Source organism: Eretmochelys imbricata, chromosome 3 (genome assembly GCF_965152235.1).
Source record: "Eretmochelys imbricata isolate rEreImb1 chromosome 3, rEreImb1.hap1, whole genome shotgun sequence".
Classification (NCBI taxonomy): Eukaryota; Metazoa; Chordata; order Testudines; family Cheloniidae; genus Eretmochelys; species Eretmochelys imbricata.
In genome coordinates, this window is record NC_135574.1 from 139709839 (window position 1) to 139736771 (window position 26933).

The window sequence follows — 26933 nt, forward strand, 5'->3', positions numbered from 1 at the left end:
GAATGTTTAGCATATCTGGCATGTAAATACCTTGCAATGTTCGCTACAAAAGTGCCATGCGAATGCCTGTTCTGGTGACATTTGAAATAAGACATGGGTAGCATTATTTCCCATAAATGTAAACAAACTTGTTTTTCTTAGCGATTGGCTGAATAAGACGTAGGACTGAGTGGATTTGTAGGCTCTAAAGTTTTACATTGTTTTGTTTTTGAGTGAAGTTATGTAACAAAAAAAATAACTGACATTTGTAAGTTGCATTTTCACGATAAAGAGATTGCATTAAGGTACTCGTATGAGGTGTATTGAAAAATACGATTTCTTTTATCATTTTTACAATGCACATACAGTGTAATAAAAATAATATAAAGTGAGCACTGTACACTTTATATTTAAATTTATATTGTAATTTAAATCGTTATATTTGAAAAGGTAGAAAAACATCCAAAAATAGTTAATAAATTTCAATTGGTATTCTATTGTTTAACAGCGTGATTAAAACTGTGATTAATTGACAGCCCTAATATAAAGACTAATTCAATATCACACTAAAATATAATTACGAGGGGCTTTTTTTTGGTTGTTTTTAAAGTCTTAACAGAAATGTAACTGATGATGAATCTATTGTACTGGTGATAACTAAACTATTTGTCTAGTTGTGTAACTAAGTCCTTCGCTTCCATATACTCTTTGCTACAGAAATTAAGATGACAACAACTTATCCTACCATTTTCTAGAGGAGCAGGTGCAGAGGACTCCAACCTTAGGTCATCTTGGTCATGTTGTGTATGATTAGCAGCCAAACTAGCCCACTGGGACACCCAACGTTTACTTCCAGATGCAGCAGAGCCTTCCTGAGAAAAAAAGGAATAGGACAAGAAACAGCAGATTTTGCTTAAAAATATGTGATATAAAGTTGATAAACTGTTATATTATCAAAACTCAGATGTGTCTGAAATCTTAATTATTTTCATAGAAAGTGCAAATATTAAAGGAACTCATTTCAATTTATTTTGGAGAATCCTAATGTTAATACTGGATTGACAGTCTTAAATCCTTTATTGCTCTAGACAGATGCAGAACAACTACAGGTTGGGCAGTGGTTCCCAACATTTTTCTACTGCGATGAACATTCAAACAATATATACTATGGGAAGAATATATGCCTAGGTGAAATGAGATTATTTCATTCCTGAACTTAGAGGAAGTTGTTGAAAAAGGTAGAGCTAGCAGAAGGCTTTTACCACTCAAAAATTATATTTTTTCCAGGGGAAAGAAAAAAAAAAACCACGAATGGGCAAGGCAGATATTTTCTCCAGAGTAAAAGGGAAGCTATTAAATTGACCCTGACTGGAAGACTAGTTTAAGGATTGTAGAAGCCAGATAAGTTGGAGGGCTTCAAAAAATAGAGGGTATTAGTAGCATATGTAAACATAACTGTCTGAAGATAAAGGTGTCTGGAACTGTATTTCAACATGAAAATGTGAAGTGACTGGAAAAGGTATCTGGCTCTGTAAATTATAAATAAAGTGTATCATTAAAGTCTAATAATATAGCTTCATGTATGAATCAAAAGATAATTGCATTTTTGTAGCGAAAACAAAGAAAGCTGAGGATATTTTTTAGTTTGGATAAAAATTAAACGGTTGGGTTTACAAGATAACCAGGATTGTCTTAGAGGTATCACTGTTGTCAATGTAAGGAATCAATGATCTGGAAAGAACAGGGTCATAAAAGATAGTATCCTGAGAGAAACTATGCTTGAATAGCTTTGATTTCTATTTACTTAGCTCTCCTTTTTAATCAAAGTTTAGACTTTTAATATTAGGCTTCTATACAGGACATGTCCTTATGTCTATGTGTTGAATTACAGGACTCAATTTAATTTTACTGTTGTATAATTTAAGATTATTCTGGAAAAGGTCTCTAAATATGCAACTATAATACTGCTATTTCATCTAACATACCACAGCATCACTGTCTGTGCATCTCACTCATTCACATAAACAAACAAAAATCATATCTCCAAAGGCTCTACTGAAGTTAATGAAGACTAATAGGATGGATAAAAGGGGAGGGGGAGAGGGAATTGTGTGCAGGGAATTCACCTTTAAGAGTCTAAAAGAACAATTTTACTGACAATTTACAACTCCAGTGAAGATGGGTAACTCCAGCTAGACAACAGTGGTAATCATAGATTAAGGTAGAGGAACTGAGACACCCACAAATATACCTCATGAAGAATCTGGATGAGCTACCTGCAGTCTTGAGAATTTAGCTGAATCTCCATTGTCCACTGAATTCTTGGAACTTCCAATCAGAGTGTCAGTTAGGGTCTATTGTGATGGTCATTTTCCCACTAGGAACTGGACTAAGATTCCTACATATTTCATCTAAATCATCTGACAGTCCTGAGACATTAGCAAATATCAGCAAACTATTTTACTGAGTGTCTAAAGTGAAAGATTCTATATTCTATTAACAATTGTGAGTCAGCCCATCCACTCAATTCTTCTTCAAATGTTTAAAACCCCAAATCATTTACATGGTTAGACTTCACAAATAGAAATAATACATTTTAAAGAACAAAACAACTGAAAACCATTCTCTCGTTCAATCGTCAAGATTTGAATTCAGGGTACTGAATTGCTCCTACGGTGACATCACTAACACAAAAGAGTGCAAAGAATGTTATGAATCTAGCTTCCAACACTATTTTAGGAATGAGAAATGCAGGAGGAACCCATCAGCCTGATCTTTGCCATTAGACAAACTTCAACAATTTGAATTCACTTTTCAAAATCAAATGTTACGAGTTTCAGTTCTACTTATAGAAAATTAAGGCAATTTTTCATTTACTTTAATTGTGTGTGTTACTGGCCACAATGGAGAAGAAAATGTTGACAAGAAGAATGACAGCCCTTTCTACAATAGTTCATATATTGTATTGAATTATTTACAGAACTTGCAGTATTTAAAGACTAATTGAAGAGACTTTTGTTAACATCTAAAGATTCATCTTCCTCTTTGGTTTACCCTAAACTTTATTCACTTCATTTTCTCCTGTTTCCATTAACAAACAGTATCATTTTTATTACAACACGAACTCCTGCCAAAATATGGTGTAGAGCCCAATTAACCACCTGTGAACCATATGCTAAAGGGAAATCTGTGTAGCTCAGCTTTTACTCTCCATAAACCCAGGAACTTAATCACCTTTATCTGAAGTCTGAACTCTATCAGTTTGTGGAATAGGATATTATGGTCAGTTTTCGCAGACCCCCAAATTAATTGTAACAAGGGAGCTTTATATTTTACTTTCAGAAGACAATTAAATTAGGTACGCTGCCAAAATATAACCCCTACTTTTTATGTAGTATTCAGGGCTACAGGTTATGTTGCCAAACCTCTGCTACAGTATTGTGTTGTGAAGGCATCACATTAGGCAGCTTCACCTCCTTCTTAAAGCTTACCAAAAGTCAAAGTTACAAAATTGCTTTATTTTTAAGTCTAACATACATTACCATGGTAGAAAACATCCAATAGGACAAGACTTACGACGCACACATATATCAAAAAACTAAAGTTACCAATCCTAACCTATAGTTATTCCTATAAGAAGTCATACCAACAGCCTCTCAGACTTCCAAATCACCGAGATATCCTCTGAGCATCATCTTATATTGCATAAGGAGTTTCCAAATCCACACTAGTTTTTCAGACAGTTTCAGATTTAAATTTGAGACTTTGATCGCTCAAGCTATTCATGTTGACCCAACTTTCCCTTATTCACTCCTTTTACCTCCATCCCCAATGAACTGGAGCATCAAATAACCCCTTACTGTGACTTTTAGCTCCAAACTCCATAGAGAGCAGCATATCTTCAGGTAAGATTTATGGACTATACACCAAAGGGTTGCTACGGACATGCTTCAGGTTTAAAGGACATGACTGAAAAACTCCTTCAGTACATAACATAGAACATCTTAAATCATGCCAGAGTAGTTCTTTTCACCAAAAGGGAAAAAAAGTAACTACCAGAGATTCCAGGCTGAGTGCTTTGGCTATAGGAATGGATCAGAGAATTTACTGACATCCAAATGGTTTGTTTTGAAGGGTCAAGGAGTTAATGCAAAGCAAGTATAAATGATAAAAATAAAACTTGTATGAAACATGGTGATTCATTTGTTCTACCTAATACGGATGCAATATGCTAAGTAGTCATACAGAATATATTTACTCACACCTCAGAATATTTACTAGCTGTATATTATTACTTTACGCGAGCAGAAAAAGTGAACATAGGGATTCAGAGCAGCGCAAGACCATGATATCAACAAACTGGTGCATGTGAACGTGAAAGTAGAGTACCAAAATTTTAACAAGACTGCTTCCATTTTTTGCAAAAAGTAAAAGAAAAACATGAAGTAAAAGAGCAGAGACAAATTTTATGATGTTAGTATCAAAGTAAAATATTACAAAACTGTGGTTAGTCTGAAGTAATCTGCTGAAAATTATGTGCGAAGTGTGGGTGAAAGAGATAAATCCTAATCTCAAACTGGTTAAGTATTCACATTAATCAAATTCATAAAAAAATTTACCTTGTTAATTTCCCAAACAATTACGCTCTTAAATGTTTTAACTAATTTCATTAGCTTTTTTCCTTAAATCATGCTGACCTCTGGTGGCAAGTGGCTGCTGTTTAATATAGAAAATACGAGTGTTTTACAATATTTTTATTGAATGGTTGGAATCGGAGGATGAGCAGTTCATTATTTATTCAATAATTACAAACTAAGCTGCAATAGCTTTAAGTTAAGAAGCCAAAGAACTATATATAATCAATCCAAATCTTTCACTCACTCCATTCTGTTTTATTTTGTTCCATTCACTCCCTCAATTTCAGCCAATCTCAGAATATTTAATCATTGCCATGGAAAACAAGGTTGCTAATCTCCTCAGTAAAAGGTACTAATTCCACACCTTCATTTGCATTATATTTTCTTGTTGATGTATCACAAGCACTTCAAACTTAACACATCTAAAACCAAAATTACCTTTCCACCCAAAAATCTTTCTTCACCATCTGCATGACTACTGACACCACTTTCATCCTTTCAATCACCCAGATTTGCAACATGTGTTATTTCCACCCCCCCCTCCCCCCCTTCTCCTTTTCATTCTACTCTCATATCCTGGTCCAGAGGTGGGCAAACTACGGCCCGCGGGACTGTCCTGCTCGACCCATGAGCTCCCGGCCCCTCCCCTGCAGCTACACTGCTACGTGGGCAGCGCAGCTGGCTCCGTTCATTCGGGCGGCGAGCTCCTGCTGCTCCGAGCAGCATGGTAAGGGGTGGGGAAGGAGGGTTGGATAAGGGGCAGGGGATCCCTGAGGCAGTCAGGGGACAGGGAGCAGGTGTGGTTGGATGGGGGTGGGGTCCCGGGGGGGGCCTGTCAGGGGGCCGGGGTGTGGATAAGGGTTGGGGCAGTCAGGGGACAGGAAGCGTTGGATAGGCAGTGGGGTCCCGGGGGGTGGTGGTTAGGGGCGGGGGCCAGGCTGTTTAGGGAGGCACAGCCTTCCCTACCTGGCCCTCCATACAGTTTCGTAACCCCAATGTGAACCTCGGGCCAAAAAGTTTGCCCACCCTGTCTTGGTCCTTGCCTCATCCTGCCTCTTCAACTATGTCTCCAAAACATATGTTTATTTTTTTCCTCTCTAATACCAAAACAGTTTTAGTATGTATTCTGGTAACTTTATTCGTTAAATACTGAAATCCTCTCTCTAATTCATCCAAAAACTGCCATGATCATATTCCCATCCTCCAGATGCTTGAATTTGAACTAGCTTCTCTTTTTCTTTTGCTTAAGTATAATCTACTTCTACTTTCAAAGCCTTCCTTAACTCCTTCCCCAAGTACACCTGTCTTCATCTCTTCCTGCATTCATTCTGACTCTATTCAGTATATCCAAGATGCTCTTATGACAATTCTCTTGGCATTCTTTACCCTCTCGTGACTTTGCACCTTCTCGGATATCACCCTTTGTGGCTTGGAATAGCCTCATAAATAAAGCTGTGCCAAAAGCCCTCCATCTCCATCAAACATTTACAAACCTACTAGTTCTACTAAGCATTCTGACTATCAAGAGACAATCTGATATTGCAAACCAAAGTACACCCAAACTTTAAAACTCCAGCAGCATGAACGGGATTTAAACCTGCCCTAACCAGGCAGATGAGGATTCCTGTACAGGAGGGAATCCATAACTGGCATTTAGCAACATAGGTGACTCTATGCTAGCCTCTCCTGACCACTCCAGCATAGATGGAGTTTGAACCAGTTTGGAGTTACAGGGGATGAGACTGATCCCCGGCCAACATTATGGCTCCTAGAAGAGAGTTATTAACTGGCACAGTTTGGAGCAGCTCTGAAGCTGCTCTAAACCAAGCTGGGGATGGCCGACAGCCCCAGGAGTATGCAGCCATAAACAATTCCTTTGCAGCTCCTTATTCAGCTGTGCTCAACACTCCCTGGTCACAGCTGAGGATTCAGCGTGAGGTAATCAAATGAACAGACATAATGGAGTCAGTTTAAGAGACAGTGTCAGTCTTCATTCTGTATCTTTTGGCATTAGTTAAAATCAGATACATATTATAACTGTGGTATAATCCCCTTTTATCTGCAAATCAACTAACACCAGCCTAGAAACTCAAGCACAGAGAACATTACACACACAACAACTGGCTATGTGTGCAGTTATTCGTCCCCCTCTTTAGATAGTATTGGAAGGTGGAGAGGACACAAGGGAGCTGAAAGCTGAAGAAAAGGAAACAGGGAAAAAATACAATAAGTCAGTGGATTTACAGCTGAAAGTAATGGAGCAGGACAAAATAACTTGTTTAACAACTACTGTATTTTGGCTTATGGCATAACTATTATGAAAATAATATTCTCAGTCACTATTCAAGCATACATTTTAGATATATGACATATGTCAACATCATGATCTCACAGTAACTAACATACCACCAAACAAGATAGATTCTGCTATAGTAGTTTCTTAGCAACTAAAAACAACTTAGTTGCACTAGCAGCTGGTAAGCACACAGACACGCATCAAGGTCTTGATAAATAAGAACTTAATAAACTTGGACTGACCTCTTGCTGGACCATCTTTCACCATAAGTCCTGCCAAGGCAATTAAGAGCAGATGTAGTGCCCTTTCTTTGAGTCATGTAGTTCATCATCCTCCATCAAACTGATTCTGTTCTATTTCTAGTCTATTCAGTTTATCAGACTGCACCCTGCAATGTGGTATCTGAATGCCATCCAGGAATCCAGTATTAGGTATGACAAACATCTGCCACATGGATATAACATTTATATATACAGGTTTAGAACTTCTCGTCCTTTGCCTAATTGACAAAACCACACTGCCTTTCAGACATCTAACATCAGTGCCTTCTCAAAGGCCAGGCCTCACTTGCGAGCTCCAACCCAGAAGATGTCCATCCGTATTTCCCTATGACTGTTTTCAGTACTCATACTTTCTTTCTTATGTGGGTCACTTAACTGCTCATGCTATATATTTCCTATAACTGCACACAAGTGCAAGCAGAGGGTAGCAAAGCTTAATGCCTTCAAGATTTAATTTAGCTACCTCTAACAGAAAAAGTTTTGATAAAACTACAACACAATAAAACAGAGATGAGAAAAATCAAATCTATAGAGACCTGAATTAATGCTTTGTATGCAAAGACTTCTTTGGTAGCTGCTTAACACTCACAGGTCAACTATTAGTGCTCTCTCTCTTTTATTGGAAGAAAAAAGAAGACCATCAAAAATTATATTCTACCTCAGTGTCAAGAAATCCAGTTGTACTCAGTGGTCTTTTTTCTTCCAGCACTACTGTAGCAGAATTTATAGCCCAATCTTTTACTAAATCTTTCTGGTTCTCGTTGATAACAGGCCTATTATAATCCTGGCTGTCATCCACTCCAAACACCTGAAAACGAAACAAATCATTATACATATTAACCCAATGCTTTCCCGATTCAATGTTCAATTTTAATGTATGGATGGTGTCAATACTGGCATAGTAAGTCAGATCCTTCGTTTTAAAATGTTTTTACACTAATCTGACATCAACTAATTTGTTGTAAAGAATAGATTATACATTTTAGAAATAGGGCAGATATCTGTCAGTTTTCCCAAAATTCGGGGAAATGCTAGTTGAAATGACCAGATATGAAACAATGATTCTTCAGATCAAAATAATTAAACAGAGCACAAAGATAGTGGCCAAATCAGTAGCAAAACAAGAACATTTTTTAAAGTATTTGCCTGGTAATTTTTTATAAATATATTTTAAAGAACAAGAAATACATGTACTTATATTTGCTACCAGTCCCCTCAATGTGCTATTATTCTAATTAAAGCAATAGTTCAGTTTTTCTGCTTTTTCAGCAGAGTTACAATGTTATATAGGAAGTGTTCTTCAATCTCATCATGTGACCCACATCTTGAAAGAAACTGTTTCTTGGACAATCTTCTCTCCCACTGATGTTTGCATAACCACCTTCCCCTAACTGTGGTGAGAGAATAACATCTTTGCAGCCACTAAAGTAATTGCTTACTTAGAAAAATAATTAGGAAAATATTAACTATGTTTTAGCTTCTACTAATGCAATTTAGAAGGAGGAGAGTCAGCATAAAGGTACCAGTCATTTTTCCATGGACTATTGATGGGTCATGCACAACAGTTTGGGAATCACTATTATAGATAGCTTGCAGTTATTTTAAAAAAAGAACTCAGTGGGGTTTGGGAAATAAATACTTTAAAGCCCAGAAATATATTATTTGGAAAATTCTATTTAGAGATATTTAAATTAACTTTACTACTACGGGCTCCAACATTAAAACAGGATTTTTATGTTTTTTTCCCCCCACTATAATTCTTTGATATGGTAATTGGCTCTTGTGATATCAGAGGATTATTTTGTCATAAGGAATAGGGAGCTATTTAAACAACTTCTCTGTTCTTATAAAAATGTCACTAGTAACAAAACACCACAAAAAATAAGTAGATTTTTTTTCTAAATGCAATATTTTTCATAGTTTTGCAGAAGGTTGCTATGGATCTTTTATAAATGGAGAATGCTTTGACCAGTACTAATAGATAAATCAAGATGCATTGCTTACCAAAATTCTGAACAAGTTTCCTATTTTTAAAAGTCTATAAATAAGACAATTCACCACTAGATGGCTACAATCCATAACACGTTTTTCATACCTAAGAAAACCGACAGAAGTCCAAAATTAGGACTGTAATACTGTAAAAGGGCACTTTTTCACCCCCCCAAAAAAAGAGTTTTGCAGGGTTCAGCCATACAAACTCCCATTGAAGCCAATTATGTAAATTTAGCCTGTAGGAATCCACATATATTAATATTTGTGTTTTGCCAACACTTGAGAATGAGAAACCATTTTCAAATTTGTTTTATATGTTTGCAGTGTTCTAGTGCAAAGAGTCAACCTTCCACCTGATTCTATCATTTATATTTAGAACACGCCTAAAATCTAAAATTACATGCTTTATTAATTTTACACTTTAATTATGTCTCGATAATCTCATACATGAGTAATTTTGAAACCACTTTGTATATCTTCTGTACCCAAGACAGGCATGATACATGTGATCCCCTTCTCTCTCCTCATTCTCTCTTCTTTTCCTGCTGCTTTTGAGTCATGCGGGTAGATGGCAAGATTTACATATGTAAATAAAGTGAACTGTCATGCTACCTCTTCTTTTAGTTTATTTGCTTTCTGTAGCCACTTCATCTTCCTCATTTTATTTTCAAACAATCCTTTTGATTATAAAGAGAACTGTAAAGTAGTTAAACTGAAAACAAATATTTTATTGCATGAACGCCTGTAGGATAATGCAATTTGAATGATGCTTCACTCACACATACCTAATCAGAACTACAGTAGTAATTTGCTGCACATAAACTACTATTATCAGACAATATCTGTTTACTATGCCAATGAATCTTTTGACCACTCTACAAACATTGGTGTTTAAAATAGCTTTCCCTCTCAACACTAGGTCTTGTGGACCTGAAGCCCCAGTGAAATCATTCCGCTTATTCTGTTATGGAAACCACTGATCTGACAGGTTGAACGTTAAATTCTGCTTTGTTCTGTGAGGGTGTACTTGGGCTGAGGACAGGATGCAAGGAATATCTTCTTCTGCTTTCACACAATGGTTCTGTGAGGAGCCATAGGTAAATGCTGCTAGCAGTGCTCCCTCAGCATGAGGAGTGGGGTACTCTATAGCCCTAGGGAAGTGTCCAGTTGGACTTGCGGGGTTAGTATTCAGAGACAGGAAAAGGGGGAGCACACATTACATCTTTTTTCAGCTGCTCAGCACATTTCCTGTATTCCAGAAGCTTGTTTTCCTTTTTTGTTTTCCTGCCCTACATGGGCAAAATACCACATAATCCTACATCCTGAATGTTAATAGTTCTGCTCCCATCCTACCACAGAGCTCCTCCCTGGAGCAAGGATATGATCTAGCCCAATGACTGGCATTACAGGATGAAGAAAGAGGCAAGGAAAGTTCCTAAATTGTCTTAGTCTTGGATATCAGCATCTCAGTCTATTCAAAACTGAATTTCATAAAACACTCAAAGGCATTTTTCAATGAGGGTCATTTTCATGCCAAATTTCAACTTTATACAACCAACCATTTTGGCTATAAAACTGGTTTTAAAAAATGTTACTTGAATTCTTATCTAATGGAAAAAACTTTTTTCCCCTACCTTCCCCACACTTATGTGATTAAACGCTTTTTGCTCAAACTTAGAAAACAATAATCTTTGAGCAGAGACTTAGCCTGCATTTTGAAAGTTTCAGAAAATTATGAGTCAACTTCAAATAATTTACAAAGTTTTGAAAAGGGCAATTATTCAAATAAGTTGAATTTCTGAAAGTCTGCTAGACTGTCAACTACTGGAAGGTTGTACACGTCGTTTGGTGAACTTTACAAACAAACAACCCTCTCTCCCCCATCTTCTGTCTTTCTATGAGACAGGCAGGTGTTATCAATCATGTCACACTAAGACAGAAAGATTAAATGACTTGACTAATGCTACAGAGGAATCAGGTGTCAGAAACAGAATTAGAATGCAGGCCCATGCTTCATCCACAAGAATACATTATCATCACACCACTGCACTATCCCTCCAAAGTCACTGGTTGTTGAGCAAAAGAACCAGCTCATTTGCCGGTAGTAAGCTATGGGGGAACTTGTGATTGCCCTAGAACTCTCAGTGGCAGTCTACAATGAATTCTCCTTCCATCCTTTCAGTTATGAAGTGACCTGACAGCCTCCCAAATAATCCTACAAACAAAAAGGCACTCTCAAAGGAAAACTTTGGCTATCATGGAAAAGTATAAAATCATAGTGGGTAAGCATTCAACCTGATTGATCAGCTTACTTTGGTTTATGTTTCCAAGCCACCATCACATGGTCTAGAAACTTACTTTTTAAAAAAAAAGTCAAGAGTTTCTTTTTTTTACTTTCCTAGCTCTTGTTGGGCCTCAGACGGGTCCAAAGTTCAGCTTTGTGGTCATTGCTTGCTACTTCTGCTTTATGGGAAACCTTGAGTGTGTCATTCTAATAGGGAAATTAAATTTCTGACTCAGTCAGATACCCTATCCAGGGTCAAGACAGGTGGAGGAAAGCGAAGTTCTTTGTTTTATGGAAGGTCAGTACTTTTTGTCTGACGTTTCATTCAGAGCTTGAGATCCTGTAATCAGAAGGACTTATAAATTCTGATTTGTAAATCCACAATTTATCAGATGAAGATTTCCCTCCATAGGAGGGAGCAACTGAGTGAGTGTACTATAAAAGTATAGCATCAGGCATAGAGTCTCAAGCTCCTCCTCCCATCAACATAATTTGCATTAAGACCTATTAATGAAATGGTCTAAGTCAAGAGAGAAGACAGGTCACAAACACAGGCAGTCCTGAATCTTGCTGCTTATTCTTTTGGAGCTGTCTATAGTTGCAAAAAAGACCTCCAGTCCTCCTCAGGAGCAAACCACACAGTACAGGACTCTCCCATGAGACAGCAATGTACTGTATAGCTGTACTATATCGTATAGATATCTGCCACTTTTCTCTGTGGTTACAGCTGGTATCAGACCACCTACAAGAAAAACTATTACAGCAATTCGTGGAAACAGGAGCCTCAGCACTGATGTAGCCCCAGGGAGGGCAGAAGGATGCCTGGGGAAGAAAACTGCTTAAGACCTTTGAGAATTCCTCAATAAATCTAGAAGAAAAATAATCATTCTAAAATCAAACCCAAACTTTAGTTCATTTTTAGTTCCCAGAAAGAAAAGGTTTACTGTATTTATTCTTCATTTGTGCTTTTCTTAAATGTATTCTAAGTTCTTGTGCTCGTCTATGAAGAAAATAGAGAAGTTTCTAAATATTTTAAGTCCCTCCCTCCACAGTCACTTATTTTACTAATATTTTCATATTTTACAAGAAACTGAGAAGCATCATATAATTTAAAGAGCAGTAGAACATAAGGCCAGATTGCTAAAGGTATTAGTGCCTAAAGATGTACATTGGCACATAGTAGGATTTTCAAAAGCACAATTTCAATAAGAGTTAGACATTAGGCACTTTTAAAAATCCAACTCGACACCTATGGTCACAGTTCATGGCAACTGTACCTGTATTTCCCCTCAGTGCCCCAGCAAGGGCACACAATCTCAGGTTTCCAGCTCCACAGCTGCTGTCTCTTGTGGGTACAGACTGCCAATTTTGGTTGGACATATTCCTGGAGGTTTCATCACATGACATAATCTTTAAAGATTAATCTTTAATTCTTGGAGACTCCAGGACAATCCTGGAGGGTTGGCAACCTTAGTGGAGACCCGCATCTGTCCCTTCTGACAAGGGTATTCCCTGCCTTCACTGTGTATTTCTCAACACAGACAGGTTGCCCAAGGACCCCTGCTTGCTTTCTCTTCAGAGAGTGATAGAGTGACAGTCAAGATATAAGTACCACACAAGTCTTTCGAAGCAAGCCAACTTTTATTCTTAAGGTAAAAAGCATGACAGAGAAAACATATTTTAAAAACAATAAAAGAACCTATACACAATGCTAATAAACTTACCAGGAACCCGAACCCTAACATGGGTTCTTGCAGAATAAATCCTTCAATCTCTCCCTTTTTGAGTCCTTGTGGTTATTAGTTCCTCAGAGCTTCAGCTCAAAACAAGCACATGCACTACAAGCTTAGTCCACCCTTTTATACAGATCACAGATCTTTGATCAGAAGTACCCAGAAGCCAGTAATTGGTATACAATGAGTTTCTCTCCCCAGGGTGTATCTTCAAAAGGTTGGCTTCAGAGGGGGAGAATTTACATTCCCCTTACCTCAAGATAATTCCTAGGAAATCCACTTCACATACATTGTTCCAAAAAGACCTTTGAACCTCCCTCATATACCTTTTAGAGAGCACATTAATCTGGTCTTCTTGCTAAAGAAGTTCCATAAGGTCTCACAATTGTATATAAACATTTGCATTTCTAATACAATGTACCCCAAAGGTATTAACCCGAATTCAATCAGGTTTAACTTTATTGAACTAAGTTCATTCTGGATATTACAGGATATTGTCAGGTCTCTCACACTTATCTGCATCTTTAAGGCATCTAAATATCTTTAAAAATCAGACCCACAGTTCACTATATACCTTCTTCATCAGACATTCTATTTGGACATGTAATTTATACTAGATAATGTCCATTATGGTCACAAACATCATCTTCATAAGTTATCGGCATTACAGTAATAACCAAAATTATTATTGAGGATTGGGGTCCTGTTATGCAGCATGCTGTATAAATAGGTTAAAATTCTCAAAAGGCAGTAAACAACTTTGGAGCCTTTGGGTATGTCTACACAGAAAAAGAAAAAAAAACCCGTGGCTGGCCCGTGCCAGTTGACTCAGACTCACGGGGCTCGGACTGCAGGGCTGTTTCACTCAGGCTGCCTGAGCCCTGGTACCCTCCTGGCCTACAGGGTTCTAGAGTCTGGGCTCCAGCCTGAGGCAAGAAGTCCATACAGCAATTAAACAGCCCCACAGCCTGAACTCTGCGAGCCCAAGTCAGGTGGCACAGGCCAGCCACAGGTTTTTCTTTGCTGTGCGGACATATCCTAACTCTCATTTTCGAAAGGCACTTAAGGGACAAGAGTAACAAACAGGAGGAAGGAATGGAATGGAGGAATAATAAAGGCAATTATTATAAAATCATTCAGTAACACAGATTAACTATAATACAACTCAGTGATTCTGAAAATGAGGTTCTATATAACCTATACATTCAAGAGTAATCACAGTTATCTCCACCTGTCCCAGCTAAGCTGTCAGTTACCATGCCAGCAAAACTAGATCTTGAAGAGGGATCTGAACGAGCAGAGAGCAGTGGCCTTACAGATTAGTTCAGGCAGGAAGTTCCATGTGTAAGGAGAAGCATGGGAGAATGCACAGGTGGGAGAAATGGACAAATGAGCATTCAAGGCTAACATCACTGATGAAACAGAAGTATAGAGAGGTAGTTCAATAAGGAGTGGGCGGCACATTGAAAAGCATACTAAGGGCAAGGGTAGTAGAAAATAAGCAGTCAGCGGAAGAATTTCAAAAAAAGTGGATGACATGGAAAGTTATGGGAAAGAAAGATTATTTTAGCAGCTGTGTTTTGCATGGACTTGGGGAAGGGCAGGTGGAGTGTCAGGGAACCCAGAGAGGTGAAGTTTACAGCAATCAAACTATGAAAGAAGATTGTCCTGGACACAAGCTTTAGCTACAGGGACAGAGAGAAAAGGCTGAATTTTAGAAATATGTTAGCAGGATTTGGACATAGCCTAGATGTGCAGGGCAAAGAAGAAGAAAGTCAAGAAGAATCTAACTTTACAGACCTGAGTGAGATGAAGGATGGTGGGATGTCTAACAAAGAGTGGGGGAATGGAAATGGTTTCAGAGGAAAGTCCTGGAGCTCACTTTTGTCAGGGTTAAAGTTAAGTTCAAACTGAACTCTTGTTCTTTTTCCACTAGTGATGGTAGCCCATGTGTTCACAACTTAATTTAAAACAGATCATACTTAGAAGGTCAAAACCACTGATCACACAGAAGAAACAATGATAAAAGAACACGAATATTCTTTCCTTTGAAAAAGAGTGATATACTATATTGGAGTAGAATTCACATGGCCACTTACCTATCTACACATGTGGCCCATATTTAAGCTGCTTTTCAAACTCAGATTCAATGGATTTTGTCTTTGATAGTTAGCCTTGATAAACATTTTAAAATATCTTTTTAGCAATGTAACCCAAGAGAACAGGTCAATTGTATAATGCAGAATGGCCTCATGAAGTGATCTTAAACTTTCACACAAATTCTATAAATCATTCCTATTACAAAGTAAACAAGTGAAATCAGAAAACACAACATAAAAGACACTTCCCCAGAATAAAAATTATTGAGAATTTGCTAGAGCAAAAGGACATATAAAGGAAGAAACCAAAGATATCAATGTGCCAATTCTAATGTTCTCCTATATTCTTTCAGAATCCAGTTCCATATCCACGTGCATGCATGTATTTTGTACTACTTGTCATAATGGAGTCTTCACTCTCCATAGGGCTTCAAAATTCAAAACAAAATAGTTGCCCCAAGAAGTCCAAAGTCTAGCCAGAGCTCTAAAAAGCAAATTCAGCACTCTCTTTCTGCATTTCTTCCTCAACTAGGGTAAACACAAGTATCATTTCTTGAAAAATGGCAGAACAAAAACAAAAAATCAGGATTGATTTCCTCATTTCCTCAGCAGATTCACTGGGTTTTATTATTCTCAATGACCTTTCAATATATTAATTATTTATGAGTCCAGTTCTGTGACCAGGAGTATCTGTTGGGCTGAACTACTGTTCTTTCTGGCATGAATCATTAGAGCTGTGAAAAAAGTAATTAAGCCACATGGGTGTGCAAAATCCATCAGATTTGGAAGCCATTTTCTAAAGAGAAATGTCTGTCTTTATACCTTCACTTTTCTCTGGAATAACAATTTAAATGCGTAGAGATTGTTCACTCTTGGTTTATTCTCCAGTTCTTTGATTTTATGTTCAGGGAAATTTATTATCTACAATGCTGCAGAAAGATTCCAAAACATGCACTCAGATCTCTCTTTACAACAGCATTATTAAATTCCCTTCACACACATTTTTAAATAAGGAAAATATAATTACTGTTTTAGTCAGTCATTATTATAAAGTGCTGGGTAAACAGATTTTGCAATATGATTGCTACACAATTTCTGACACTTCTGCGAGAATGATTTTATTATATGGATAATCTTATATGATTGTATCTGCCAGTTAAAATACATACAGGAAGGTTGAAATGTTTTTTGTTAAAAATAATGGACATACCCCTCCCTGATTTACAGTTTTAATTCAAATCCTTACAATTACTGCTTAAATACAGATATTGTAAGGTTTAATGTAGTTTAACATTCACATTTACAAACTAGATTACTACAAATACAATCATGAGAGTATAATAAAATGCATATTAATATGTTCTTAAACAAAATGGCCCTGCTGCTCCAACATTCACATAGTAACTAGTTATTAATCTTAAAATTAAAGTGTAAAGTATTCCTGAATAAACCCTCTTCACATATAAGAATACTTTTATAGTTAATACTTATCTTGCTCCCTTACAGCTGCCAGAATATTGATATAGCTATTACTTAAGGACTTGCAAAAGAGAATATAAAACCAGCCAGCACAAGCTTTCTATGACAATGGAAAGCTTTTAAAAGCGTACAGCCAAAAATGGAGTTTTATTTAAAATGCACCTCTACTCAGAAAAGTGACTGTAAAAGATGGCATTGTAAAGTTCTGTATTTGTCTTCCACTGACTGCCACACCAAAACTACTCAGTTCACAATTAAAAAGGATGTGAAATTCAAGTTGGTTCTTTTGGCTGGCACATAAACAAGCATAAAGACTCTTCCAGTAGAAAGCCCTAGGACCAACAAGGGAGAATCCACAGCAGCCCTTGAAGAACAAACTTATGTTAGTAACAAACAGCATGAATGACTGCACATGAGGAGCTGGTCTAACTGAGTGAGGAGGTGCTATTTTAGTCACTTTTCAAAGTAGGACCACATTGATACAACTGCTTAGAAATGCTTCATCTTTTTTCTTTTTTTAAAAAAAAGTATGATTGTAAAAAGAAGAAATAGAAAGTAAAGGAGAAATGCTTTATGTTGTGCCTTTAAGAGTACAACTTCGTGAAATTAGCTTAAATAGGTATTCTAAAACAATTTTTAAAAAGACAAGGTGACCTTGAGTCAAAGTATTCTTTCAAACAATTTTGGGCAGAAAGTCTAGATTTCCAGAATGCATTACTTAAAAACAGGTGACTCCAAGTTATTTTTAAGTACTATGACACTATGCACATTAATAGAATTTCTGTATAACTAACTCCTGTTTATCCAGTTAACTTGGGACATTAAAATAAAATATTATCTATTGTTTCAAAAATCAATTAATTTTTATTTTAAAAGTGAAAATTGATCCATGATGCCAATATTTACCTTGTCAATACGCCATGAAAACAGAATATAGTTAAATGATTATAATGAATTTCTCCATCTAGAAACTTTTCTAAGAACTTGATTTCTATGGTTAGGCGTTAGCATGGCTATATGTAGAGAATAAAATGTTTTTGTTAGTGAAAAATGGAAATGTTTCATGTAAACACTTATCAGCAACCTTATCTTTCAACTTAAAATAGCATTACAGTTAAAGGAAACAATTGTGAAATCAAAGTAACTGTAAAAAATTCTCAGCTGAGCCTGATGTTTCCATAGGTAGCTAAGCAACCTTTATAGGACTCCATTTGCCGTGGCAAGACAGGATTATGAGCAATGCACAGCACATGTATGCTCTCGGATGTGAAGGAACAGAACAGGAAAATGCAGACTGAAATTCTCCTAAGCATAGTAGCAAGCTTAATGCAGCATTTTACGGCTTTAAGTGATTCAGAAATGTACTGCAATGCAGTTAGTTACTGTTGAGACAAACTGGACCTGGTTTAAATAAAGAATCAGAGGACTGGAAGGGACATCGAGAAGTCATCTAGTTCAGTCCCCTGCACTCATGCCAGGACTAAGCCCTGGCTGGGATGATGTAGTTGTTGTTGGTCCTACTTTGAGCAGGGGGTTAGACTAGATGATCTCCTGAGGTCTCTTCCAACCCTAATCTTCTAGGATTCTAAGTATTATCTAGACCACCCTGACAGGTGTTTGTCTAACCTGCTATTAAAAATCTCTGATGATGGAGATTCCACAACCTCTCTAGGCAATTTATTCCAGTGCTTAACCACCATGACAGTTAGAAAGTTTTTCCTAATGTCCATCCTAAACCACCCTTGCTGCAATTGAAGCCCATTGCTCCTTGTCCTATCCTCAGAGGTTAAAGAGAATTTTTCTTTCTCCTCCTTGTAACAACCTTTTATGGTTTGAAAACTTATGTCCCCTCTCAGTCTTCTCTTCACCAGAGTAAACGCAATTTTTCAATCTTTCTTCATAGGTTATGTTTTCTAGACTTTTAATCATTTTTGTTGCTTTTCTCTGGACTTTCTTGAATGTGATGCCCAGAACTGGACACAATACTCTAGTTGAGACCTAATGAGCGTGGAGTAGAGCAGAAGAATTACTTCTCGTGTCTTGCTCACAACATTCCTGCTAATACATCCCAAAATGATATTTGCTTTTTTTTTTTTTTTGGTAACAGTGTTATACTGTTGACTCATATTTAGCTTGTGAACTACTATGACCCCCAGATCCCTTTCCACCATATTCCTTCCTAGGCAGTCTTTTCCCATTTTGTCTGTGTGCAACTGATTGTTCCTTCTTAAGTGGAATACTTTGCATTTATCCTTATTGAATTTCACCCTACTTACTTCAGACCGTTTCTTCAGTTTGTCCAGATCATTTTGAATTTGAATTCTATCCTCCAAAGCACTTGCAACCCCTCCCAGCTTGGTATCATCCTCAAACTTTAAAATTGTACTCTCTATGCCATTATCTAAATCACTGATGAAGATATTGAACAGAACCGGACCGAGAACTGATCCCTGCGGGACCCCACTTGATATGCCCTTCCAGCTTGACTGTGAAAAGACAGTTACCTTTTCCGTAACTGGTGTTCTTTGAGATGTGTTCCTCATGTCTATTCCACAATAAGTGTACATGCTCACCACGTGTACCAGTGCCGGATGTTTCTCCCCTAGCAGTACCCGTAGAGGGGGAGTGCCCCCCATGACCACTGGAGTGGAACCTGCCTGGCGCAGCATAAGGGGAGCTGCGCGCTCCTCCCACCCTCAGTTCCTTCTTGCCAGACAACTTCCAACAGAGGGGAAGGAGGGTGGGGTGTGGAATAGACATGAGCAACACATCTCGAAGAACACCAGTTACGGAAAAGGTAACTGTTTTTTCTTCTTTGAGTGACTGCTCATGTGTATTCCACAACAGGTGATTCCAAGTTATATCTGTTGGAGGTGTGTAGGAGTTCACAAGTTCCCAGGACGGAGGACAGCCCTGCCAAACCCGGTGTCATCCCTGGTTTGGGGGGACGATCGCATAGTGCGAGGTGAACGTGTGAACTGAAGACCATGTGGCGACCCTACAAATGTCCTGGATGGGGACGTGGGTCACGAAGGCAGCTGACGAGGCCTGCGCCCAAGTCCACTGTGCCCTCACAATGGATGGCAGGGGGACACCCGCCAGCTCATAACAGGAACAGATGCACAAAGTGATCCAATTGGAAAGCCGCTGAGTGGAAATCGGCTGGCCCCTCGTGTGCTCAGCCGAGGTGACGAACAGTTGCGAGGACTTTCTGAACAGCTTGGTCCACTCAAGGTAGAAAGCCAGAGCCCACCGCACATAGAGCTTTTGGAGACGGCACTCCTCACGGGACACGTGAGGCTTGGGGCAGAGGACCGGTAGAAAAATGTCCTGAACCATGTGGTAGGCGGAGACCACCTTAGGGAGGAACGTGGGGTGTGGGTGGAGCTGGACCTTGTCCTTATGAAAGGCCATGTAGGGTGGCTTGGAGGTCAGGGCCCTGAACTCCGAGACTCACCTGGCCAACCTGATTGCAACCAGGAAGTCCACCTTCCACGAGAGATGAGACCAGGAGCTCATGGGCAGTTATTCAAACGGGGGCCCCGTGAGACAAGCCAACACCAGGTTTAGGTCCCATTGCGGGTCTGGGGGTCTAGAATATGGAAAAAGACGGTCCAAACCCTTAAGAAATCGGCCAGTCATAGCCTGGGAAAATACTGTGTGCCCTTGCACCGGTGGATGGAAGGCCGATATGGCTGCCAGGTGCACCTTGACTGACGAGGACGCCAGGCCCTGGGCCCTAAGGTGGAAGAGGTAATCAAGGATAAGCTGGACCAGGGCAGCCATGGGGGAGACACCCTGGTCCGCTGCCCACCTAGAAAACCAGGACCACTTTGCCAAATAAGCGCGGCGAGTGGAGGGCCATCTACTTTCGAGAAGGACGTGCTGAACCTGTTCTGAGCACGTCCTTTCCTCTCCACCTAACCACCGAGCAGCCATGCAGTGAGAAGAAGAGCTGGTAGGCTGGGATAGAGGAGGCGGCCCTGGTCCTGAGAAAGCAGGTCTGTGTGGAGTGGCAATGGCCACGGCGCAGCTACTGCCAGGCCCGTGAGGGTCCCATACCACTGCTGCCTGGGCCATGCCAGGGCAATCAAGAGGACCTGGGCCTTGTCCATCTTTATCTTCCCCAGGACCCTGCTGATTAGAGTGAATGGGGGAAAGGCATAGAGAAGCTGGCCTGACCAGGATAGGATAAAGGTACTGGAGATAGCGACCCTCCCCAGGACCCCCCTGGAGCAGAACCAGGGGCATCGCTGGTTCTGCCGAGTCGAGAATAGGTCCACCTGGGGAGCTCCCCCCTTTCGGAAGAGCTGGTGGGCCACTTCCGGGTGGAGGGACCACTCATGTTGTGAGGAAAAGTCCCTGCTCAAGCGATCTGCCCTCTCGTTCCAGGTGCCCGGTAGGTGGAAGGCCTTCAGGTGGATGTTGTAGGCTATACAGAAGTCCCACAGACTGAGGGCTTCGAGGCAGAGGGCAGAGGATCAGTCCCCGCCTTGCCTGTTGATATAGAACAACGAGGCCGTGTTGTCCGTGAGGACCCTGACTACCTTGCCCTCCAGGTGTGAGTGGAAGGCCATACACGCCAGCCGCACCGCTCTGAGCTCCTTGATGTTTACATGTAGGGTCAGGTCTTGCGCCGACCACAGGCCTTGGGTCTGAAAGTTCCCCACATGGGCCCCCCAACCCAGGTCCAACGCGTCGGATACCAGCTCCAATGATGGGGCCCTGTCTCTGAACGGGACCCCTTGGAGCATGTTGTTTGGTGTGGACCACTACCATAGAGAGGTAATCACAGAGTGCGGCATGGCGAGGACCTTATCCATCCTGTCCGTGGCCTGGGAGAACTTCAAGGCCAACCAGAGCTGGATGGGCCTCATCCTGAGTCAGGCGTGACGGACCATGAACATGCACGCCAACATGTGACCCAAGAGCTGTAGGCAAACCCTGGCTGGTGTCACCGGGAACCTTGTGACCGAGTCAATGAGACCTTTCCGGGTCTCGAATCTGTCTGGCAGGAGAGAGGCCCTGGCCATCGCTGCGTCCAAGAGCGCCCCGATAAACTCTATGCGTTGGACTGGGACTAACGTGGACTTGGTGTTGTTTACCAACAGGCCCAAGGCAGTGCACGTGGACAGGAGGAGCGCCACGTGATCCCTCACCTGCGACTGGGAGGTGCCCTTGACAAGCCAATCGTCCAGATAGGGAAATATCTGGACCCCCTGCCGTCTGAGCTAGGCCGCTACCACCGACATGCATTTTGTAAACACCCTGGGGGAAGAGTACAGACCAAACGGGAGGCAGCAAATGGTAGTGATTCTGTCCCACCCCAAAACGGAGGAAACGCCTGTGCCCCTCGAATATGTGGATGCGGAAGTACGCGTCCTGTAGATTGAGGGCAGCGTACCAGTCCCCAGGATCCAGGGAGGGAATGATGGAGGCCAGGGAAACCATGCGGAACTTGAGTTTCACCATGTACTGGTTCAGACCTCGCAGGTCCAGGATGGGCCTGAGCCCCCTTTTGGCCTTCGGGATAAGGAAATAACCAGAGTAATATCCCTTGCCCATGAACTGCTTGGGCACTGCCTCTATTGCTTCTACTCCTAGGAGCTGCCCCACCTCCTGCTTGAGCAGAACTTCATGTGATGGGCTTCCCAAGAAGGACGGGGGCACGGGGGTGGTTGGCCGTGGAGGAAGTGAACTGGACGGTGTAACCCCGGAAGATGGTGTTGAGGACCCATTGGTCTGAGGTTAGCTGCGACCATTCTTGGAGGAAAGCACACAACTGGTTGGAGAAGGGGAGCTTTATTGGGAGTAGATCCCTCATAAGGACTGGCAGGGTGCCCCCAAACATCCCGTCAAAAGTGCCTTTTCCCCGCTTGCTTGCCCTTGGAGGACCCAGGCTGGGGGACAGGCCGAGACTGCCTCTGAGAGCAGTACACCTATTGTGGAATAGACATGAGGAACACATCTCTTTAAGAGTTCTTGATGGGCCCTGAAGTCCTCCTGTAGGGTGGGGGGGGGGCAGGGCCACAATCGCCTCCTCCAGGCGGGGCAAGGAGGCCGGTGTGGTGCTTTGGGTATCGGCTGACACCAGAGGGTCCACCACCTAGTTGGACTCTGTGCATGGTGCCGAGGACCTATGTCCCACCGACTTCTTTCTTTGGGGTCTGGAGAGGGAGGCCGAAGGTGCTTCTGAAACTGGCCACCGAGCGAGCTCCCACCGGGGGCTGCACTGGAGGCCACAGTTCCCACTGGTACCATTGCGCCAAACATGATGCTCGGCGCCACTGCACCTGCTGTGGCACTGGCAGGGGTGGCTGTTCAGGTTGGCTGGCCTGGCCCATCAAAGGACGACTACAAACGGAGGACGGGCTGGCATAAGATCTGCTGCTGTTTCTGGACCGGGAGGAGCAGCTGTGCCGGGACTGCGATCTCAACGTGGAGGACTGGTACCAATGGTAACAGCTGCTCCGTGAACGGCCTCGATGGGTGGACCCGCGACAGCAAGACACCGGCGATCAACGCCCAGGGCTGCGATGTCTTGGAGGAGACTTGGAGCGGGTGTCCGAGCGGGAAAGGCATCAATGACCGTGCCGTGACAGAGTGCGGTACCCCCTCCGAGACGAAGACTGTTGGTGATGCCTGCCACGGTCCCGTCGATATTCGCTCGTTGAGGATGAGCGGTGCCAAGAGTAACTACAGGTACGAACAGTTCTGGGGACGATCTACAGCAAAGCTGGAGCAGAGTAGTTCTGACGCACCTTCACTGGCAGCAAGAAGAAACTGAGGGTGGGGGTAACACACAGATCCCCTTATACTTCGCCAGGCAGGTGCCACTCCAGGGGTTGCGGGGGGCGCTCCCCCCCCCACGGGTACTGCTAGGGGAAAAACTTCTGGCACTGGTGCACGTGGAAAGCACGCACACCTATTGTGGAATACACATAAGCAATCACTTGAAGAAGAACCACTGATACATCCTCTCTGGGAACGGTTTACCAACCAGTTATGCATCCACTTTGTAGCTCCATCTAGGTTGTATTTCCCTAGTTTGTTTATGAGCAAATCATGAGACACAGTATGAAAAGCCTTACTAAAGTCAAGATATACCACAGCTACTGCTTCCCCACTATCCACAAGGCTTGTTACCCTGTCAAAGAAACTATCAGGTTAGTTTGACACAATTTGTTCTTGACAAATCCATGTTGACTGTTACTTATCACCTTATTATCTACTAGGTGTTTGCAAACTGATTGCTTAATTATTTGCTCCATTATCTTTCCATGTACTGAAGTTAAGCTGACTGGTCTGTAATTCCCTGGGTTGTCCTTATTTCCCTTTTTATAGATTGGTACTATATTTGCCCTTTTCCAGTCCTCTGGAATCTCTCCCATCTTCCGTGACTTTTTGAAGATAATCCTTAATGGCTCAGATATCTCCTCAGTCAACTCCTCGAGTATTCTAAGATCTGGCCCTAGTGACCTGAAGACATCTAACTTGTCTAAGTAATTTTTAATTTGTTCTTTCCCTGTTTTAGCCTTTGATCCTACCTCATTTTCACTAGCATTCACTATGTTAGACATCCAATTGCTACTAACCTTTTTGGTGCTGACTGAAACAAAAAAGTTATTTAGTATTTCTGCCAGTTCCACATTTTCTGTTATTGTTCCCTCCCCGCCTCCATTGAGTAACAGGCCTACTCTGTTCTTGGTCTTCCTCTTGCTTCTAATGTATTTGTAGAATGTTTACTTGTTACCTTTTATGTCTCTAGCTAGTTTAATCTCATTTTGTGCTTGGCCTTTCTAATTTTGTCCCTACATACTTGTGTTGTCTGTTTATATTCATCCTTTATAATTTGACCTAGTTTCCACTTTTTGTAGGACTCTTTTCTGAGTTTCAGATCATTGACGATCTCCTGGTTAAGCCAGGGTGGTCTTTTGCCATACTTCCTATCTTTCCTATGCAGTGAGATAGTTTGCTCTTGTGCCCTTAATAATGTCTCTTTGAAAAACTGCCAACTCTCTTGAACTGTTTTCCCCCTTAGACTTGCTTCCCATATGATCTTACCTACCAACTTCCTGAGTTTGCTGCAGTCTGCCTTCTAGAACAGCCTCTCCCCTAGTAGCTTTCTCCACCTTCTGAAATAAAAAATTGTCTCCAATACATTCCAAGAGAACAAGACAACCCAGAAGAAATATGTAAGTCAAAGACAACAATACCCCATTTGAACCAGCCTAATAATTTCAGAGTCAATACTTCATATTGTTTGCAAGAGTCCCTGTTTAGGCTTAAGGTTACTGCCTGCTCATTGCTATGCCATAAACAAATGCAATAATTCCAAAATGCTCAGAACTGATATCACATTCCTGTATGAATACAAGATACTGCTGTGATGCATTTAACAGCATTATGAAATTTTCCAACACCTACAGAACATAAGTAGTTTATTTTATCCAGAGAGGGTAAATGGTTTATATAAATACTATTTTTAATTCCTCCTCACCATTGTTACAGATTTACATTTTCTAAGGTTCAAGGCTTTCTAACCTTTGAAATATTTGGTATTAAATAGCATCTTTTAAAAAAACAACTTTTTTTCTGATAGAACAAAATTTAATTATTTAGGGAAGATTACCTCAGTTACCAACTCTCTCTCCAATGAATAAGTGGAGGGTAATTTTGAGGGATTTAAGGCAGGAAAAAAGTTTTGAATACATGCAAGAGACACATAGAACACCTGCTGGAAGAGATCAGCAAGAGAGAAAAATGTCATTATTCCGTTTAGTGATCAAGAAAATTTGATATACTGTAACATTAAAAACATTTTCTGGATCATATCAAGATCCTCAACAGAATTTTTGTTGTGTTCTGCACTCTGGTATCAGCTGGGGTGTTAAGAATATTACCCTGCTAGGAATAATCTTGCCTTTTTGAAACTACTTGTTTGGAAAAGAGCATATTTTCTTCCATTCAAGCTCTTCTCTGAAAAATTAAGCCAAATGAATTAAGAAATTAGGACAATCTATTTAAGTGTGACTTTTCTTTCCTTTACATTTGTCAAAGTAGCCTTGCATCTCTACAGAAATACACTTTGCATCATACAACTGGTCATTCAGTCTATCACTCACTGGAATCCTGACATTTGCATCAATGCATGCATGAGGATTTAAGAACTGAATGTTACAAGCAAAGGCTACCATAAGATGTTTAATAATACCTTTTCCCTGCACAATTAATGTGCTTAATTTTTTTATTTGTTCTTTTCCTGTCAAGGGAATTCACTACTATTGCTCTAAAAATTAAAGTAATATTTGAGTAACAAAACTGCATTGAGTATTTGGATGCTGAAACATTGCTGGCTGATAAACTCACTTTCCAAAAGTCTTTTTACTTGCCATTTCAACATCAAGCATTTCAGAGAGAGTGTAGAAAGAATACCATACAGTATTAATACTAGAGGAGTATAGGAAAGAGATATCTCAGGAAGTTGTGGGGAGTACTATTATAACTACAGGAGTCCAGATATTCTATGAAATACAAATTCTGAGTAGTAGAAGACCATGCAGTAAGTCCTAAATGGTCAAAAATCCCTAGTCATAAGAATGCAAATATTCCAGTGTGGAGGAGGGGGGATAGTATTGGCCTCTATATCATAATAGTAACAGTGTGTGCAGTGTTGAGAGAGACTGTGATGTACTGAAAACTATGTTAAAATTATAAGATATCAGCTTAAATTCTCAGGGTATTTCCTGGTCCTAGCTTGTAGGCTAGAGGGCTCTGTAGGGAAGCATGTCATCTGGGTCTTTTAGAAGCAGTCAATCTGCAAAGAGCCAGCTTATAGCTAAGTGGGGTGAGTTTTGCTTCTCTGCCTTAGAGAGCAGCCTGCTTTGTCTCTCTGTTTTTGGTTCTTGTGTATTGAAGTTCTAGATTGTAAGAAATAAAGTAGTTTTTTCCATTACAACTCTGAAGAAAGAATATTTTATGTTTTTAGCTAACTTCTCTGTATGTCAGATCACTGAAGCCATAAAATTAAACTAAAACAGCAACGGGATCTAATTTGGATATGGATAGAGCCCTTTTTAATGTTTTTAATAAAGTAAATACTAAAGGAAACTGTGTGATCATGGGAGACTTTAACTTCCCAGATATAGACTGG

At 40.4% G+C, this 26933-nt stretch overlaps 1 protein-coding gene across 5 annotated transcripts in view; it reads right to left on the reverse strand.

Annotated features, from left to right (window-relative positions):
- The window catches only part of CEP170 (centrosomal protein 170), a 186524-nt gene that overhangs the window by 56448 nt on the left and 103143 nt on the right, over positions 1 to 26933 (reverse strand). For 4 of the 5 annotated variants that reach the window (XM_077813468.1, XM_077813464.1, XM_077813467.1 and 1 more), the window contains 2 exons: positions 7852 to 8001; positions 725 to 851 (listed from right to left, as the gene is read on the reverse strand). In XM_077813468.1, the coding sequence (XP_077669594.1) occupies positions 725 to 851; positions 7852 to 8001 (277 nt within the window). The remainder of the gene's footprint in view (positions 1 to 724; positions 852 to 7851; positions 8002 to 26933) is intronic. The other variant, XM_077813465.1, reaches the window with a different exon arrangement.